Genomic DNA, 21,294 nt, shown 5'->3' with positions numbered 1-21,294 from the left:
GCTGGCTCAATTTCCTGGCGAATGTGTAAAATAATTGCACGTATCGTCGAGAAGATTACGCGCAAAAATTGAGGCTTATTTCAAGTTTCGTTTTAGTTTATTAATAACGCAGAATCGTGGATTGCGCTTATTAATAAAAATATCTGCATAGAGATCTCTGTATACGGGATGTTCCATTCTTATTTCAAAAGCTATCGATTTTATAAAATAATTTTGGATTTCTTTGAATTTTAACCCTTAAATTTAAATTTAATTTTTAATCCTCTTTTTTCTATAAAAAAAATTTTCCTTCGCTCGATTAACTTAAAATACTCGCGCCTGAAAAATATCATTTTGAATGTATTGCTTTTGAGACAGCCCGTATAGCGGCTACCAATTTCTGCTCTACTGAGCGTAATCGTTCGACCGTGATAATATAGGATGTATATTACATGTAATACACGATACGTCTTGCTACGCCGGCCGCAATTATTCCGCACATTCTCCATCATTTCCTGTAGGTCAGTGTGAAATTCATTGCTTTCCATCGCTGATGTTTTCCGACATGTGTCGTTTGTTTTTTTTTTATCCTGCACCAGATGTGCCTGTCCTCGGAAACGTTTGTAAATGAGCATGTTCCCGTAACGATATCCTTTGTCCCTCGCATGAACCCAATGGTTATATTTTGTGCGTTTAATTAACAGAACGGGCTCTTTTTTTGACCGTTGCGCAGGATGTCTGAAATGAAAGATTCGTCGTTGGGTACGGAGAAATTTGATGGGATAAGGAAGTCGAAGGTGTAATTTTCTAGAGTATAATTATTAAAAACAAAATAAGCTATCGCGGATCTAGGCTCTCTTTAATGCATCACTTAATCGGTGCACAGGAATTTTATCGCGCAAAAACATGATCCGTGAAAGGATGAAAATGTTAAAAGCATTCTTTTGTTTCAACGACCAGTAAAATCGGACTCGTTTTTGCCATTTCAACGGAATTCGAGATTTCACTTGATAAGTACAGTTCGTTGCACAGCGGTTTTTGTGAACCATCCGTGACAAAGTGAAAGTTGTTTTTTCCAAGAAAACCGTGAAAATCTCGGAGCAAGGATTTTCTCGTCGTTCTAGAAATCTAATATGGAGATGTCTGGGGAAAAACGTGACGGGCCTTAGGAGCCATTTTCAGTGATACATTTCGCAATTGCTAATTAGGATACAAATTAATTCCAATAAACAGACACACCATTCTGAATACTTGTTCCAATTTTTATTTTCTTATCATAATTCCAAGTTACACGTCGAACTTTCATATTATTCCTTGTGTCGTCGTAAATCAATGCGTTTTTGCCACCAAATTGATGTCGTATTAAATATCTCGTTAATATTGTGCTGTTAAAAACTGCAATAATTGTTGGTCGTTATTAAACCGTTAGTGGCTGCTAATTACACTCGAGAGGGCTGTTGATTTACGATTCTAAGTACAACACACCTTTCCCCTTCCCCTTCCTATTCACTTTCTTCCAATTCTTGTTCTCTATTTACGGGAGCATAAATACTTGGATGCTTTGGTCACGGTTACTATGTTACGACGAAAGGAGAATTCGATCGGCTTTCTCCGAATAATTTATCTGCCTCTTCCAAAGACAATTTACGAATCGGTGTTTAATTGAACGAAAGTAGGGTCCCGGTGTTATTTATCGAATGGTCGCGCGTTCATTTGCTCTTGATAAGACTAATTATTCTTACCACCGTATTTTTCAACACTTTCATGAGCGCATATTTCGTGGGAATAAGAAAAGGAAATTAACTATTTCATATTAACCGAGTAACCGCATTTCACGAAATAATTGAAACGTACCGCTACTCTGCAAAAAGGAAAAATTAAATCCTACCAACTTTTCATCACGTGATTATATTTCTACATAGTATGAAAAGCAATCTAATTCGACGAAGAAAGCATATCACTGTAATTATCTCGTACTTAAATGCTCTTTTATAATGATACCTTTAAAGCTTTCATATTTTATGTGAAAACATTCTGGATATTATATAGAGTAAGAAAAACACGAGATAGAACTGATACCGCGGAGAAAGTGTAATAAATAACGTGACATTTTCTCTGTGAGTCTTACAGTTTTTGTGTAATTTGTTACTGGATCAGTGTTCTTAATAAATAATTATCGATTAGATTCTAAATTATGTCAAGGGGATTAAGTACACTTTCTACACTTTGTATCAGAGTTTCATACATTTCAAAAAAAAAAAAAATTCATTTTAGAATATCCTAGTTTGATGAAAGCGAGGCTTCGGTATCTCTCCGTCTGTGAAATCGTGTGCGTACTCGTTTTTAAGAGCACGGTGTATAGTTCGAAAGAAGAAAGTACCGGAGGAAAGTATAAACGAAAAAAGGGGTCACTGAAGCCGTACGAAGTGAATATGCGTATAGATATAAGCAGCTTGACCTGAAATGTCTGTTCAATTATTCCTACTGACATGACGCGATGCCAAAAAAAGACACGTGTATCGTGTTCGGTATTAATAATCAAAACTTTTTCGTTACATCGAGACTGAAAAAAATTTTTATCGTTATAAAGATCAGCTACTTTGGAAAGTAACTTTCACCAGGAGCTAGCAATGTTTATCAAGAATTTACGAAATATAAAATAAAATTATTTCCTCTGAATTGAACGGTTGTGTCATTATGGAATTTTTTTTTTTCAGGTATGTTGGAGAAATGGGAGTCCCTTACGACCAGAGTCGAGGAAACACAAATGGCGAGCGCGCTTCATCGCGAATTGACAGCTTTGCAAACGGAATTCAAAGCAGCACACGACAGGCTCTTCTCTTATGAAATCGCATTGGAACAGCCGCACCTGTTGGATGAGCGCCTCAATCGTATCACGGTAAGAATTGTATAATCGCTAATTACGATGCAAATAACACTGCACGTAGCAGTTCTGTCTCGTTAAGCTCTCGTACAGACTCGAGTATCAAAGTCTGCGCGAATAAAAAATTTGAATTCGATATAAGAGCGCATACTTTCGCGCATTTTCTTTCAAACGTTTCTGGTTCGTGTCTAGTATAACAATGTCGGTAATGGTTCTATTGTCGGTAAGCGAAGTAGGTTTCCCTTCACCGGTCGGAGCTAGAACAGAAATTCACTATACCGACTATGAAACAGGAAACCCTTTTACCATGTTTGCGACCTGTAGATGGCGGTATGTTGTTCCGTTTTTTAAAGTGGGAAATAGACAAGCGCGCGACTAGTATTATAAAAGAAACATTTAACTTTTTTTTAAAAGTATATCTTCTTCAAATTAATTTGTCTATCAGCAAATTTCTGAAACACTGAAATTTCTTTAACTTATTGTTAATTCCTTTTCAACAAGATACATTTAATTACCATTGAATTTGAAAGCGATCTATGCGGAACAAGCTTCGGCATTATTAAAACCATCGCGGGAAGATGGTCGCGGCGCGAGTAGGGTGGGACGAGTTGAAAGTAGGCGAAATAGAAGTAAGAAAAAGAGGGAAAGGGGGTGGTAGCGTAGAGGGTTGAAGTCGGGAAGTGGGCGTAGGGGGTGGCAGCGAAGGAAGACGAAGAGGAAGAGGAGGGAGGGCAGTCAGGAGGCAAGGATAGAGGCAGAGAGTGGCGTAAAAGCGTAGTCGTGTCGCACGTACGCTCGTCTGACGGCGACGTGCTCGGCATCGCAACTCGCGAGTGAACGCCGAACGAACCTAGCCAACCCTCTGAGTTTCCAACCCCCGAGAGTCATCCCTGCCTAACCTCCCAACCCCTCTCTGGAAACCTCTGGAACACCCTACACCTCCACCTTCCGCTCGCCGTCTCTGTCGGTTATTTTCTACGATTTTCTCCACCGAAGACTCTCCTTCTCATTTTCGCCTTCTTCACTTTCTTCCCTTCGATCCATCGTCTTCCACTTTTTTCCTTCCTTCCTTCATCTTTTTCTTGTTCGGGTATCCGGCTTCCCCTGTATCCCCGACATTATCCCTGTCGGCCTCATTGCGAAGACCAAACACATGCTCCCTATCTATCATCAAGATGTATTAGCGTCCAACATTTGCCGGCTGAACTGGTCGGTGTGCTGCATTATGCAGCAGGTAACCCAGGCGCGAGGATGTCTGGCCACCAAACCCGACATGATCCTTCTTGTTTTACATGTTTCTCCGCGGGTTGTACCAGCCTTGCGAGACGTAACAAATAATCTGCATTCGATAGAGTACCTAATTCCCATTTTCAGTGATCGCAGACTTGGCTCGCACGGACGCGAAGCATGGAACTTTTTCCTCTAATCAACGCCGTTTATCTATTTCTAAAGCAACGATACGATTGACCTGAAAGCCGGTCAATCGAATGGTCGCATTCAGTTCCGTGTCGAGTGCCGATTCGACATTAAACCGTGGACGAATCGATTAACCGCGATCGTTCACGGGTGCAGCGACTGCGACGAATATATTTGTCATGCACGACGTACGAGGAAAAGCGCGACGGAATGAGCGAGTGGCACGGCCACCCTCTAGAGGGTAGAGGGTTGGTGTGGAGCTTTGGACTGGGGCCCCAAAGGGAGAGGGGGGGTTCATGCGGTAGGTGGTTACGGGTATGGAGCGGGCTGCTTCTGGCTTCGCGATGTGCCTGGAATATCAATGCCTACCACTTTTCGTTGCGACCGCTGTTGAACAGCGGTGCAAACCTGCGTCCTTCTTTCTCTTCATCCCTATGATTCTCCTTTTCTAGTTTCCAAGAGCAAGCCGACTGTCCATGCTGGTACGCACATCGAGCGTGAACCATCGCGTCTCGCCATCGCTTTTCACGCGTCTGACCTCTTTGATACCGTGCCCGGAATCACGCCTGTATCCGTCGTTTACTCGTGCTCGGCTTTGCATAAATTATTGCCTCCCGTGAAGAATACCGATTCGCCGTCGAGTCTTTCGCGAACACTTTACTTCGAGCTACGATCAAAGCGTTCGGTGAGGTCGCGTTAGTAACCGGTTACCCATTTCTACAATTGAATTTCTTTTACAAAAAAAGAAGGAAAAAGAAAGCGAAAGAAAATTGCTGCTGTGTATACGAAAAAGGTGCAGAGATCGAAATCAAATGATAATGATAAATCACGGTAGCTGTAACGGATGAAAAACGGTACGTGACATGCGTGTTACATAAATCTGATCTCATCAAATCCCATCGACGACACCATAAATCTTAAGCTTTGTCGATGCAGTCGAGAGAAATCCGTTGATCGATGAAGGCTGATAAAAGTGTTAAACCAAGACTGAATGTTCGCACTTTATCAAAACCTGTTTAAACGACAGAAACAAAAATTCATTACTATTATGTAATTAAAACAATCTACTCTCTCCTATTAATTCACTAGAAACAAAAACGTTACATTTCAAAAAAAAAAAAAAAAATTCCGTCAATCCCAAAAGTTCCTCGATTTTTCATCCCTCGATTCACCGCCCTGAACTTTCAATTTACCAGAAAGCGGGAGCTAGCTTTTGGTAGGAATTCGTGTTCGTTCGAAGATCGACGTACAATATAAATGCAAGAAGGAAGGAGTAGTAAAGCTTGTCGTTTCTTCGGCAGAAATTACTCGGTAGAGTACGGGTTGTAAGCTGGATGACCGCAAGTAGGACGATCTTTACGATCTTCCCTCGAACACCGGCTCTGCTCGTCACGCGACGAGAGAAATGACGAGACACAGAGGGGTAGGAAAGACGAGGAGAAAGGAGAAACTAGAAGCTCTCGTTTTTGTTCTCCTACGTCTTGCGTCGTGCTCGTAAACCTGACTTTATTTATGCTGCCCTCGTCGGTCGCCCGCTGCAGTAGGACGACGGGAACGTGACAACGTGACGTGGTTACTCCATCGTCCTACCTCTTGCGCTCTTACAACCCTTAGAGCTTCGGTTATGTTCTTCCTGATAAACGTACGTTTATTTCGTTGTTGATGCCGACCTATCCGCTCCTGGATATTATTTTCGTGGTCGACGTAGAGGAAGAGGGTAGTTTGGGTTACAGAGACTTCGATGTTTCTTCGATCACGAGGGTTAATTATTTTTCAACGGACGATAGATCAATTTTTTTCTTTCCTGGGAAAAATATTTCAGTATCGTTAATTTGAGAAATCGGTCAGTCGGTACCATTATTCGTGAACAAAGCTTCTTTATCCTAGTTGTACGTCAGGATTCAGGTAACGCGGTAAGTTTTCTTTAACCTACCACTGCGATCAGTTTATACATCACTTGCACCCCTCGCTCGGTGGCGCGAGAACCGAGCGAGCAATTCGTTTGAGTTAACCGAACAGGGCGACCACTAAAAATGTATATTTAATGTTCTAGACCGAACTGGCTGCGTTGAGGGATCGCAAGGTGGTGATGCTGGCTCTGAACATCTCCACGCACAGACTGATCACCAATCTCGGTAATTCGGCCTCCTTGATCTTCACGGCTCTCAAAGACGGTGTGGCGGATCTCTATCGTGTTTGGGACGAAACCTTCCAAAAGTGAGTCCCTTCTATGAAATTTTTTATAATCGCTTAATTATTAAGTAATTGTTTAAGCATTCAGAATAAAGAAGATTAGAATTACTTTAGATATTTCTTACGGCGAGTTTCTATTCCTGATAAGGACGCGATTATCGAGTTTCGAACGGTCCGCTTGAATAGCTGCTTTAGGATCATTGACTGACCGTTGGTTGGTCGACGCGTGACGTTGGGCAAATATTACGAGAGGCAACGAAGCCAGGAAAGCAAACACCGGGAACCACGTGGAGCACCATAGGCAGCAAGGGCTCGGATCTTTGGGATTTCGACCCGTGTCACGGGATTACTAGTTTTAGCCGGGATCGCCAGTTTAAGCTTGGACATTTCTAAAGTGACCGCCACCTAGAAGAAACGTCTATTTGAACAGTTTTTTTTCAATGTATACCCTGGCGACCAGTTTTGCCACTACATTATAGAAGCTCGAAAGGTTGAAAGACTGATGTTACATCATCGAGAAATAACCTAATTATTAATCATTTAATTTATTTTCAAATTATACGCGTGATATCGTTTGCATACATATTCAGATACATGGTAATGTTACTCGAGCCAGATGAAGCAAATCACAAATCTTGAAATTGATATGTGTTTCTGCGGGGGAGGCGCACTGGTCGAAATCTTGTTTTAATTGCCGTATGAGCACTTGATTCCTCTGTCTGATAGGGGTCTGACCCATGCAAAAGGGTTGACCAGTGACCCAGTGGGCTTTTACAAAGGTCACTCTTATCCCTCGGTACTGAAATATACACGACGTACAAATCGACCGTTCTCACCCAACCGATTCGTTTCTTTTAACGTTTCCGTCGCCGTTTCTGTATTCATTATTTTCCGATTTTTCACTTATTCGATTCGCACGCCAATGCGGAGGAAAACGAGCAGACCAGTCTTTCTGTAGGGCATTCGGATTGGTCTCGGATAAAGTGTTTCTGTTTGCCGATAGTGCCATCGGGGAGATCCACTAATAATTTGACGTCTTACTGTTTGCCGAGAGGCAAAGCCTCTCGTTCTACTTTTTATTGTGTTGACCCAGACTGCGATTTTTCCATTCAATTTTCCTGCTAGCTTTCACCGATCCCGGGAATCGGGGATAACTGTCTATCCGATGGAATAGATACTTCATCGACCGAAGAATAAAAACGTACATTTATTTACAAATTAGTTTAGGAATAAATAAAATTTCCAGGTATAAAATTCTTATTCAGTCGTGTCCTATAGAAACTTGACCATTTCTGACCAGGTATTTCAAAGAGGCTTAAAGTTCCTCGATTTTCAATTAGAGGCATAAAATCAGCCCGGTTCATGATCCCAATCCCTCCATGGAACTCAAGGTATCTTAACTGTATTTTTCAGGGGAAATCAACAACTGTGCGCCCTGCAAGCAGTCCAGCAGTTTAGTATACGTTGCCAGGTTACTGTCCGAGAAACAGGACATGAATTGTCAGGTAAGAATTAAAATTACTTATTAGAAAATCATATGTTTCGCGTTTGTACGAAAGTTGAAAACGATAGGAAGATGCCCTCTGCATGTACGAATCGTTATAAAATTGTGCTATGAAATGATAATGGTCCGGTATTTTGAATCCCGGGATGTTCGATTCCATTACAAGGTGGACGTGTGCGTCGTCGATCTGTAATGTGTGACGATTAGAGGCACGAGAATGGCTAAAGAGAAGAATTCAGAGGCGAGTGAGGGCCGTTAAGTGCGAGCGTTTTGCATCGTGATCCACGTCTTCGCTCGGATAATGGCTATCCTCGAGTCCACGCTCCTTTATTTCGCCTGCCTATAATGCCTATTACCATTTATACGGATCTCCCGCTCTCGATGCCCACCCTTGCCTTCTCTTACGTTCGAACAAGCGAGATTACCTCCGCCATTATTCACGCTCGAAAACTGATCGATCCAAGGATAGATTCCTGCGTTTCGTGCTTTCTGCGAATACTTTGTTGATCTTCAGTAATCATAGATCGGGAATAATATTCGGCGTTGAAATGATTGACGTGGACGAAATCTTAGCCGATATTCCCACGGTATCCTTGATTTTCAATCGGTTAGATAGCTGCCAGCAATTATTCAACGTCCTTGGATCCCCGTAGGTATCACTTGTGTGCATAAAACCATTTCCCCGCTTAGATTGGCTGAGATGGAAGAACTCTGGGGATATGGGTCTCGTAAGGAAAGGCGAGATTATAAGCCGAATCATGTTTATTGGTTCGTCTTTGAGAGAAAGCTTTTCTCGACTTTTGTTTTTTTTTCCTCTGGTCGAAGAAGCAAGGATAGTCCTCCCTAAGGAATCGGAAGAACGTGTTTGCGTTTGGTATAACGGATTCGAAGTTTATGTCGCAGATAAAATATTTGAAAGAAATATTTCAAATCTAAGGTGGAAATTATTCAGTTTATAAACGAAATGAATTAAAAGTAATTTAAAGTGATTAAATATTTACATTTTTAAAGTCGTATTCAGGGTCAAGTTGAGTGATCTAAATTTTCCGGAAGGAGGTAGCCAAACGAGGGAGAGAAGGGGTGAGATTAGAGGGTACGTTTGACAGATGACACTTGTCGATATCGTGTTTCGGTTAAACGCCATCGCATCCCCCTATTTCCACCATATCCGTTTTGCAGTTGCATATAAAGTAAATCTCTTGGCAAGCTCGGCTCGCGTCCGCTCTCTCCGCTTTATGGACTTAAGGAGAAAAGTAGCTGGAGGTGAAGCAGGTGGCAGGTTTGTTATCACGACTTCCGATTGGCCTGGCCGTGTGCTACGCTCTTGTTAGAGAAACGTGCCGCCCGCCACGCGATATTTCCACCTCGACGTTGCTCATTTTTTTAACTCTACCCCCTACGCGATTAGAATAACTGCTTCCCGGCCGGATACGTGACCAACGGAAGTCAATTATTCCATCTCCTTTCAAATATTCTCGTTGTTTAATTAAAAGCGAAAGGTAATTAACAGGAGAAAAATTAAGATTTTTGAAAGAAGATAGATTGTTAATTAAATTCAAAAATGTTGTCTTCATATGAAATCATTTATTTATTTATTTATTTATTTATTTATTTATAAATCATCTTGCGATACACGAAAGTGAGAGAGGTAGAGAAAAGCAAGGCGAGCCGAGCAACTTCCAATTGTCCCCGTGCTTATTTCGCCTGTCTGAAAGACGTATAGCCCGCGACACGATATTTTTACCCTAACAAAGGTGTAAGGAACGGGGGGTGGCAACCCCGGGGTGCGTTAGCAGCAGCGTAGGAAGCTGTTTGACCGACGCGACGCGACGCTGCGAGCGTATTCAAAGTCCCGTCAAGACGAAGTAATCCACCGGGCTGACTGCTCGGTTTCGTCGATCTACAACACTCGAGGGGATAATTTCATGCACTCGACGTTACATCTTTCTTTCTCCTCTTTCCGATACGACGACCCTTTTTAGCGAGCTAAGAAACGCTCGACATTATACGACCTTACCCTCATCCATCGTCTCTCGCTGATTCTGTTTCAAGGAATTCTGATTGGAACGATAAAACGAAAGGGGGTGGCTCGAGATATGTAATAACTTCTACCGCGATGCTGATTCTTCTTCCGTTTAGATTTCCTCGGGACGATGAGCTTCGATTAGTTGTGCTTTTTTTTTTACATTGTATATTTTTCTTTTCCCGGAAGTCCTCCTTTAAACACAGAAAGGAAAACGTTGCGCGAATTAAATTTCATACGAACTCGTGATGATTGGTCTGAACGTGAAAAATCCATAAATTTTGATAGGCATTAAATAAAATATTAGCGAATAGGTTGGTGGTGGGCGAAGGGAAGTTTCAGGATCGTGTACGGCCGACCAGGGGTTTTGGCTACCTCAGAGGCAGCGACTCCCCAGGGAGCCGGGATCGTCAATCGCCCGAACGATTCCCTTTCCACTCACGTACGGCAATGGGCCGTGGAATCAGCGTACAAATACAAATTTAATATCGCCGGTGGATCGTTCAACTGACCAGTTGTAGCCTGCGGATATAGCGGTGTCGACGAGCCACCACCACGTTTTTACATCGACTAAAAACCTTTCCGGTTACGCTGAATGTGACATATTTAGATCACTTATTTCTCACACATTTTAATCCTCCGATAGCGGAGCCAAGTATTTTTTTTTTTTCTGACCAGGATATCTGAGATTATTTGCTCGACATCTATAATTAATTCCGTTCCATAAATTTTTCCCTCCTCTATCCGTCTTGCCCTTTAGATCGTTACATTAGTTTCATTCCCGTCGCCAAGTCCTAATTATACGCAAGAAGGTGGCTCGTTGTCCGACAGTGGCATCTCCGACAGCGGAAGCGAGCAGGAGCTGAGCGAACGTGAACGCAGGCTGGCTGCACTTCGTCGATTAACGCGCAGTGTGAAGAATCAACTGGCACCGGGAAGCGAGGCGCTCGGCCAGCTTTGGAAAAGAGTCGAGGACACGGAAACGGAACTCCGTGATCTTCAGAAACAGTGCCGGGAACTGATCGTACGCACTGCGGCAAGTGTCGAAGCACGGGCCTCCAAGCGGACGAGCAACAGCCAGGTCCATCACTACTCAGAGTGAGTACCTTTTATTTTCTTTTATTTTTTTCATTAATTTCCCTCGCTTAAAAATGAATCCTTTAACACCCTGAATTTCGTGCATACACGATAGCGAACGGGTTAAGAAGCTGGTTATTGGAAAACATTTTTCTTGGTGTACGGTCTTGGTAGTTTCTTAATTTATTCAGACGCTTCGAGACTTTCGAGGGAATAAAGAACGATTCTCCTCGGCTCGCATTCCATTTGCATAACGTCGGAATGAGAAGCAAAGAATGAAGGCGTCTATTTAGACGTGGGGACAAGAGCTCGACCCGTTCATAGTTCTACTCCCATAACGCGTTCGCTCATTTGAATATAAGAAGTTAGCTGTGAATGAACGCCTCCCTGTCTGTCTCCTATCCCGTTAAAATCCCGTTCGAGGTCTCTAAGTTATTGGCAACTATTTTAGTTGAAAGTGTACGTTTGCAAATTTATAAATTTTTCCACGTCAAACGAAGGAAAGTAGAAAGTGTGTTTCCTTGTTTTACTTTTTTTCCCGATCCGCTCTTTCAATCGCAATTACTCCGAATTCCCATTATCACCGGGCCACCTTATTTAACTTTGTTCGAAGAATGCTTTTTTTTATAGTCGCGTTTAATCACTGTTCGCTGGCTACAGTAATAGGTTTAGTTTTCGCTGTAGCATAGAATGCCGACCATAATGCATCGTAAAAAAAGTTGTAAAAGCTCGTCGCCCCTTTTTCTCGCCTCGCGCACTCCCCCTCTTTTCCCCATTTTAATCATAGAAACACCTTCTGACACCTTGTCACTTATTTTTTCATTTTAAAAAGCTGCGTATCCGCGAAGACACGTATCTAAATGCGATTTTCCTTGAAAACTTACCTTTTACTCGTTTCCCGCTCTGGCTTTCGCCCATGGGATGCCGTAAATTAATTAGCTCGATTAACGCAACACCTTCGATTCTCCGCACTGCGGGATGTTGTTGGTACTAGGTTTTGATATTAATTTAATCTTGAACATGGAGACTAATATGATTATCAAGTATCTTATTTACTTCCTCTCATTCCTTACAGCACAAATCTTAATGCTTCTTTTAATAACTAATTTATTTTTACTATATAGAGATTCTCATATTTTAGAATTTCCAGATCCTCTATAATTATTTATATACATTTTCCTTTTTCCAGCATGCACGAGTTCGCATCTTATTTATTCATCCAATTAATACTTACGCTTCAATTTTCACTTAATTTCTATGCTTTTCAGTCACAATCTGCACACCTGTCTTCCAGATGACTGTGTTACGAAAAAGGCTTAATTTTAAAAAGCACGCATATTTGTATGAATTATCCGCAGTTCCGTAAGCAACCTCTTCCGCCAGAAGGCCAGGATCCTCGTTCAAACCTTTTCCAGATCCTCCACGTTCGAGAAGGTGCCCAGGAGAATTCTCTAATAAACACGATTTTTCTTTTCCTCTGTGTATTTCTGCAGCAAGCGTAAAAAAACCAGTCCGACGGAGATGGCGAGAGGAAATTCGGAGCGGATCACGATGATCACTGCGAAAAGTGGCGTGACGGATGCCGGGGATCCCGACAACGAGCCAGGACTACCTCAAAGTTGGGTCTGGCGTATCCTGAGGGCGGCATTACCCTTTCAACTAGCTCTGGTCGCTCTATTCTGTGCCGCTTGCCTCTTGGAACCTCATTGTTGCGAGGCTGCCAACACTCTAAATCTATCTCTCACCCTTCAACTACGATATGTTAGGGGACCACCACCGGTCTGAGCCACCCAACGCTCGACCATTTGGGTGAACACGTTGAACAGAGCCGAAGCTCTAATAATAAACAGTGTTCGGATCGACTAATTTCTCCTGTCACCTGACTTTGTAGCTTCGTAGAGAGAGAGAGAAAAACGGATTCGTTGATCGCGATCACGAACGCAGGATCTAGAAAGGGGTGGTAGATCGTTGTTAGACATGAGGAGCGCACGATTTTCGGTAAATCGAGCTAGCTGGTACATTGCCAACGTTGCCGGGTTATTTGAGCGATCAAACGAGCCCGCCGAAGGCGGGCGACGTTCGATCGAAATTATGCGACACGTCTCGTTCGAAGATGATAATCTGTAATAATGCTCGTCATTGCTAAATTTTCACACATTTTAGAGTATAAGTCTTGAAAATTTTTGGGCGCCTAGCCTGTGATATCCGGCCGTGGCGCCACCTATAATCATATTTTTAGCGTTTTACAATTGAGTTTTCACTATTAGATGATCGTGGGTGTATTTTTCTGCGGGTATTGTAGTATGGGGTGGGAAAGTGATCATCTTCGAACGAGACGTGTCGCATAATTTCGATCGAACGTCGCCCACCTTCGGCGGGCTCGTTTGATCGCTCAAATTATGCTATACGTCTCGTTCTCGATGATAATCTGTAGACTTTTAGCGTATTCGAAAACTCATTTGTTGTTTAGGGTGGTACATTTTTATTCATGTATTGTTTTAGGTTACATGACTGTTTGCCTTACAAGGGAAATAATTATACTGTCTTATTGTTAGATGTATCTAATACAGATCTTGCGAATATAGCGTCCTTTTCTTGAATCGGACGGTTATAGAATTTTGCGAAGGTCTGTGACCCTTGAGACCAGCCTGCCGTACGCCTGATTGTGTCGACATCAACACCGTTTCTCATAGCTGCGGATACTGCTGCATGTTTTGTGCTGTAGGCTGTAAATTGTTCAGTATCAATGCCTGCTTTGGATAGTAAGGATTTTATCCAGTGTCCAATTGTCTGAGAAGTTACGTTTTTGTATGGTTTGACATTTGATATGAGTAATTTGTTGTTCTGATCATTTCTTAGACTTTTTGTTATTCTTACATAATCTATTACAGCGGTAGCTACACATAGTCCAGGTTTTTCTTTGTAAAAGGGTAGTATAAGCTCTGGTTGAGTTTTTCCCGGCTTGGATGTTTTTATCCGGTCTGAGATCTTTATCGTTATATTTAGTTTACCAACAGAAATATTTCTTATATCGATTAATGCGATAGTCTGGAGCCTGTGTGCTGTAGATAAAATAAGTAGAGTTGATACTTTTTCTGCTGCTTCCTTTAGCTTTAGTGAATCTAATGGGTGAAGTCGTTCTATATGCTGTAACACTGGTGTTGTGTCCCATGTACTAGCATATTTGGGTTTTGGGGGTCGCTCCTTATATATCCCTTTAAAAAATCGTGCCAGCAGTTTATCTTTGCCGATATCTTGTGTGGAGATGAGTGATATAGCCGACCTGGTGGAATTTAAAGTCCCATAGCTTGCTCCATTATTAAACCTTTCTGTTAAAAATCGCAGGACCTCTATTGCGCTCGCATCAAAGGTTGATATATTATTTGATGTAGAAAACTCCCACCATAGCTTTAGGGGGCTCTGATATTGCTTAATTGTTGATGGTGTTATAGACTTGACCATGATGTCGGCTGATGCTTCATTGATTCCTTTATTCAGAAACGCTTTGCGGATAAGTTCCCGGCCACCATTGAAAGTTTGTGTGCCAGTGGATGTATTTCCTGTCTGGAAGGGGACAATAATAGATCTTTATGAGGTTTAAATACTATAGGTGATTCTATGAGCAGTGATGTGAAGAGCGGGTACCAGGGCTGTGTTGGCCACAATGGTACCACGACTGTTCCCTCCGCTTCATCAATTATTATTTTTCGCAAGGTTCTGAGAATAAGTGCGAAAGGAGGAAAGGCATATATTTTTTCTTTCGACCATCGAATGGTGAAAGCGTCAACTGTCGTTGTATCGGGTTCTGGAAGACGGGAACAAAATCTAGGACATTTTCGATTTAATCTTGATGCAAAAAGGTCAATTGTAAAGGCTCCAAACTTCCTGTTGATTTTTTCAAATGCCTTACTACATAGTTCCCATTCTATATCTATGTTAGATATTCTTGATGCTCGATCAGCTTCTGTGTTCTGAACTGAAGGGATATAAGACGCGAAGATCCAAATTTTTCTCCTTTCGCACCATTGCCAGACCTTTCGGGCTAAATCGTTTAAATGGGGATATTGAATGCCACCTGTTCTGTTGATATAGGATATTGCAACCGTGTTATCAATTCTTAGGAGAATTTCGCAATTTGATAGTTTGTCTGCGAAACATTTCAGGCCAAAGTGTGCTGCTAGCAATTCTAAATAGTTTATGCTAAACTTTCTTTCCTCGATCGTCCAGAAGCCATGACTATTTACACCGTTACAGTATGCACCCCACCCAGTCAAAGATGCGTCTGAAGCTATCTCAAGTTTGAACTGTTGGGTTCTAATTGGGTTTGAGCCTGTTGGTATATTTCTTTTCCACCAGTATAGTTCGTTCATTATTAACTTATTAACGTAGATTCGACCGTCGTAGTTGTTATCATTTAAAATTAATGATAAATATTTTTGTCTTTCTAGTCTTTTACAGTAGATAGACCCATATGCAATTGCTGGGCAGGCTGCAGACAGCTTTCCCAGCAGTTTTGCAAAGTCTCTAATTTTATAGTATTTGTTTTCCTCAAAGGTATTAATTAGTGATTTTATCTATTCCTTCTTACTGTCTGTTAACTATAATCTGAGGTCTAATGAATTGATAATAAAACCCAAATATTTACATTTTTGACTGGGAGTCTGTGAGCTTTTTTGATAGTTTATGATGAAGCCTAATCGTTCCAGCAGCTTTCTTACCAGAGTAGAATTTTCTTCACAGGATTTATCTGAATTTCCAACTATTAAGATATCATCTATGTATATAACTGACAGAATTCCTAGTTCCCTAATTTTATGCATGACTGGTTTCATGATTTTTGTATAAGTAAAGGGACTTGTGCATAAGCCAAAAGGTAAACATGTAAACTGAAACATCTGCCCTTGAAATCTAAATCTTAAGAATTTCCGGAAGGATTTATGAGTATTAATAAGGTAATATGCGTCTTTTAAATCTATTGAACACATATATGCACCTCTAGATATTAAGTGTTTAGCGGATTTAATATCCTCCATTTTAAAATGGGTAGTATCAATAAATTTGTTTAAATTTTTTAGGTTAATAATAAATCTGCTGGAACCATCTGGTTTGTCAACTAGAAAGAAAGAGGAAATAAATTGATTATCTTCGTCTTCACAGGGTTCTACTACTTTTTTAGCTAGTAGTTTGTTAACTTCTTGTTTTATTTTAATAAGATTGTGTCTAGCCCACTTTGGCTCTGCTGGCGGTCTTAATTGGTATGGAGTTGTTTTAAAAGGTATTTTATAACCCTTTAGACATTCTAGAACAAATGTATCATCGGTGAGTTGTTCCCAGTTTTTTATAAAGTGTTTCAGGCGGCCTGCCGGTATGCTTGCCTCAGTTACTTCCTTGGGGGCAGACGATGACTCGCCGCCCGGCTCGATGCTTTTGTCGCGCTGTAACTTGTTCGCTGAGGCCTGGACTTATTACAGATTTTTTCTGTTGGTTCCCCACCTGCTTGTATTTTGTAGGTGGGTACTTCGAGTTTCCCTGGTCCCTGGATTTGGGGTTTATTGTTGTAGGTGTTGCCTTAATGCTAGAGCAGGCCTTTTCTATATCTTTAGCCTCCTTTACTTGTTCGGCAAATTTTTAGCCATACAACCATTCATCTGCTTTGGTAGCATCAACTGTTGGCTTAACCGATTTGTTCATTAGTGGGGTAATGAAGGCTCTTCGTGCCTTAGACTGTTGATGAAATACGTCCGTTAGTAGTTTTCCCGTATCGCATAAGTATTTCATGAGCGCCTCCTGGTCGATACCGTCTTCCGGTGCTTCCAGAATCATGGACACTGCCGCACCTAGTGCCGAAATCGCCGAGCCAATACAGTTTTGTGTCTCCGCAAAGTGTTCATCTCGTTTTAAGGCTATTTCTGTCATGACTGGACCAATTTCTATGTTTACTTTTGGTGCCTCCGTGTAGAAATCGTCCTTTCTAGGATAGGTTTCGAGGATATTTTTCTTTTTATCCTCCGGGTAACCCTCCTGCATCCATCTTTGCCAGCGAATCTTTAGTTCTTCATTTATTTTTATTGGTATTTCTTTTTTGGTGTCAGGATGCTCTCCTAGCATTTCTAACATAACCTCATTGATGGGGGTTTTATTTACGGGTATTTCCCTATCTTCCGTACTAGCGATATCGAGTGGTTCCTCAGCCTCTTGTGATTGGGTGAGGTTGCCTGTATCAACGTTCTCCTTATCCAGGTTTTTGTCTGGAAGAGAACATTTTTAACGCATGATTACACTTATTGTGTACATTGTTATTTATTCCTAAATATTTATTTCTTTGTCATACGGACTTGTTAGTCGTATGGACTTTATTGTAGGCGTTTTTTGTCTTATAGACCTTGGTCGTATGGACAGCTTTGTCGTATGGACGGTTTTGTCGTATGGACAGTTTTGTGTGTATGTATTGTTTACATATACGTAGATATATTATAAGTAAATGTCTCGTATGGAGACTAAATACTTTATGTAGCATGATAACGGTTTCGTATGGAGACTCGTGTATCTTAGTGTTCCTAATTAATATTTACATGCGCTTTGATTCAAGTTTTTCCCATCAGCGGCTTTATTTAACTCTGCCAGCTGAGAAATAACCTTTGTGAGGTTATTAATCTGATTTTCTATTCTTTCGAATCTTTCATCCGTTTTTTGCTTCTTCCTATTTCTTTCCCTTGATCGTGAACGGGATCCTTTCTTCTTTTTATCCCCTGACATAATAAATTCTTTACTATTAAGTAGTTTTTTGGTAATTATTTATTGCACTTATTACTCGGCACGTGTGAAACTTTATACACAACGAAACAATATGATTATAGGTGGCGCCACGGCCGGATATCACAGGCTAGGCGCCAAAAAATTTTCAAGACTTATACTCTAAAATGTGTGAAAATTTAGCAATGACGAGCATTACTACAGATTATCATCTTCGAACGAGACGTATAGCATAATTGAAATTTATTATCGAGTATTTTACTTCGGTTCCTGTTTTTCAATGAACCACTTGGGATTTATCGTAGACTGCATACAGGGTGTTCTGTGCGGAATTTGAACAATACATTAGAAATATTTTTCTATTGAATGTATTATAATTAATTCTTCATGAAAATAATCAAATTTGACAGGGATTTATCAAGTACACTTTGCAATTTTATATTGATAGTAAAAATAATTATATTTCTGATTTCTAGTATTCAGATTTTCTCAAGTTACTTCGATGATACAATTTGTCCAAATTCCACAGAACACTGCTTAAAATTCATGAAATTTCATCTACATTTTTGAAGAAACACTTGAGAATTGATATCTCAATGAATTGCACAAAGTTATACTCTTTTCATATCAACGTTTACACACATATGTTTTATCTTGTGTCGCAAGTTTGACTGCCGTGTCAATTTCAAAGCACCGTTGGCATAATTTTCGGTCTCGTCGCATTCTTCGAAATTTCCCTGATTCACGCACTGCCAAACTTTCCTGTCAATTGCTCGCAAGCTCAAAGATGCGACGAGAGAACGAGTTCCTCTATTATCGTTGAAACCCTTGGACTTGGTTCCTCTTTTACAGACTGAGATGCAACGACCTGTGCGAGGAAAATGTGCGCTCGCTTGAAGTTGTGATATAAAAGAGAAAAAAAAAGAATAGAAAAAAAAATACACAAATGTAATACGTAAAAGTGACTGAGGCGCGACGTAGATAGATGACAATGAGCACTAGGTCAAAAAAAAGAGATAAATAATGATCAGTGAGGATACTTTTTTTATACGTTTTTACGATATTTATCTTTTGTGTAATTGCATTAGAAACGAAGAGGATAAATAAATTTATCCAAATGCAGGATCAAATGCATTGATCTTCGAATATTAATAGAAACCTCTTCGATAACGAGAGATAAGGTTGAGAAGTATTTATAAAGAGAAAACTTTATATTCTATGCAGAGAGCATTTACAACGAAACGAAAAATTGATCGCTGAATGATCAATAATCTTTTCTATTTGCATAATTAACGAGGTTTCGAAAGTTCACTAAGTAAGTGACGATTTTGTTATATAGTATAAATATTTATTTATATATGTTGCAAATTATATATATACATGTATTGTTATTGTTCATAATTTAACGTCAATCATGATGAGGTGACATTTATGGTGTTGCTAGGGAAACAGATATACCGGAAACTCTGCTGAAGTGCAGACGTTTCATTTCCAATCATTTGCATGCTGATGTTGAATGACAGTAATACCGTTTTGTTGTTTTCAGTGATTTGTTTCTTTTGTTTTTTTTTTACGATGGCTGTTTGCAGCTTACGAGAACAAAGGGGGTGGCATTAAACAATGCCACCCTGGAGGTTGCGATGGGATTTAATTTAATATAACCAGAAAAAAAATTTTTTCGTTTTTAATTTCTTTTCCTTTGTTATTAATAGCGTAAGTATCAATCAAGATTGTATTAAATGAAATTCCTTCGCGCAGTGGGTTATCTTTTTGCTCGTTGCAAATGGCCCAAATGCTTCGAGGCCAAAAAGAAACTCTCGATCATTCTGATTCGCAGCCACGCAAGTCTGCAATTCTAATGAAACTAACATCGGACTGACAGGTTCGTGCGACTGGTCTCCAGTGATAATTTCATTAAACTGCCAGGCGATGTCGTGTTCGATATCGTTTACGTAGCATCTTCTACGTAGAAACTTGGCTCGCGACCTTCTCATTTCGAAGAACCTTCGAGTTCTCTCGAATTCCATCGACAGATTTTTTTTTTTTTAATCAATCCACTCACGAAGAGTCGCTTGAGTGTTGCATAATATTTGCTCTACGTGAGTACACTTACGAGTAAAGGTTGTTAAGGGTTGTTTATGTTTCGATTGAAACACACCCTTTTGCAGTATGATTCTTCTGCAATGAGGATCATGGGGGTGAATGCTCGATCAATGAATATAAATAAATAGGGGGAGGAATGATGATAATTGAAAGGTATGAAGTTGTTCATTGCAGCATGGGAATGGTGTTAGAATTAGGGGTAGGTTTTCATAGGAGTTAAAGGAGAACGTTAGAAAATCATTTCCATATATTTTGCATGATACAGGATTTTTATTCTTACGACTATTAAATTGTACAATGGTTTGGTGATGTTTCATAATATGTATACAGGGTGTCCCCTTTTAATCAATTAATAAAATTGCACCTTGACGTTGGATTTTTATTTTAAAAAGTTTTCACTATTTTTTATACAATTTTTCAAGAAATCATCTGACTGATATTTTAAGTGATAAAAATTTATATTTACACATGAATTTGGATTGAAATGGAACACCCTGTTTGTAAGCTTGTATAAAGCTCGGACAGTAGTGTTACGTCCGGAAAATTTTGCAAATTTGTCCGCCTCACGTTCCCTTATCAAGCCTTCGGGTTGTAGGAGTCTCCTCATGTAAGGGGCGTGGGGAGGACAAATTACTACTGCACCTTTCTTTAATTTCTCCTTGACTCTGTGCTTTCCCATCAAGCCTTCGGGTTGTAAGAGACTTCTTCATGTGGGAAATGCGCAGGGAAAAGTTTGAGCTTATAATTATTCTACTTTTGTCTTTCTTATTCTTTCATTCCTCTCATACTTCTCAATTCTTTTCTTAGTTGAAACCCCTCCTTGAAACTATCGTCGTGCTCAACTGCGTAGTAACAGAAACGTGTGATAGAAAAACTCGGCTTCGACCGAGGAGAAGTATCATAAACACCGTTCGCGGCGCGGTTAGCCAGTGCTTCGCATCATAGGGGTCTCCTCGGGCTAACTGCGCAAAAACGCAAAGATTACGTTATCGCCGAAATTAACATTGATACTCTCCTCTCTTTTTCACGCGTGGGCGCCAGTCGGTCCCTAACTCGATCGCGTGTATGAATTGATTGCTGGAATAAGAACGCAAATCAATCCAGCTTATTGAATATTTGTATGAATGCGAGAGCGAGGAATGAGAACCCTTGCAGGCAAACGTTAGCAAGCGTTCGAGGACTGTTTAGAGGCAAAGGGTCGTACGGGGCAATAAAAGTCTTTGTATCGAATTCCGAGAATTTGCCTGAAACCGAAAACCTAACGGTAATTTTCGAATGGCGAGAACGTTCTCGAAGCAACTACGTCGCAAATGTAGTAACGAATATTCGTTTAATAATGGGAACCTGTCGTTATTAAAAAAA

At 40.6% G+C, this 21,294-nt stretch overlaps 1 protein-coding gene across 1 annotated transcript; it reads left to right on the top strand.

The window, feature by feature from the left end:
• Positions 1–713: 713 nt before the first annotated feature.
• LOC117607425 (klarsicht protein-like) lies at positions 714–12,861 on the top strand. Its single transcript, XM_034331096.2, has 7 exons — positions 714–741; positions 2,697–2,878; positions 6,333–6,496; positions 7,199–7,287; positions 7,886–7,977; positions 10,760–11,097; positions 12,570–12,861. The coding sequence occupies exons 1-7, from the start codon at positions 714–716 to the stop codon at positions 12,859–12,861; spliced, it is 1,185 nt and encodes a 394-aa protein (XP_034186987.1).
• The last annotated feature ends 8,433 nt before the right edge of the window (positions 12,862–21,294 follow it).

This window comes from Osmia lignaria, chromosome 15 (genome assembly GCF_051020975.1).
Source record: "Osmia lignaria lignaria isolate PbOS001 chromosome 15, iyOsmLign1, whole genome shotgun sequence".
NCBI classification, from domain to species: Eukaryota; Metazoa; Arthropoda; class Insecta; order Hymenoptera; family Megachilidae; genus Osmia; species Osmia lignaria.
The sequence above is the reverse complement of the archived record's forward strand: the minus strand, read 5'-3'. Positions and strand labels throughout refer to the sequence as shown.

Coding starts and splice junctions, on each gene's coding strand:
- LOC117607425 (XM_034331096.2), top strand. CDS start 714: ATGTCTGAAATGAAAGATTCGTCGTTGG. Junction 742..2,696: donor AATGAAAGATTCGTCGTTGG/GTACGGAGAAAT, acceptor TTTTTTTTTCAG/GTATGTTGGAGAAATGGGAG. Junction 2,879..6,332: donor AGCGCCTCAATCGTATCACG/GTAAGAATTGTA, acceptor TTAATGTTCTAG/ACCGAACTGGCTGCGTTGAG.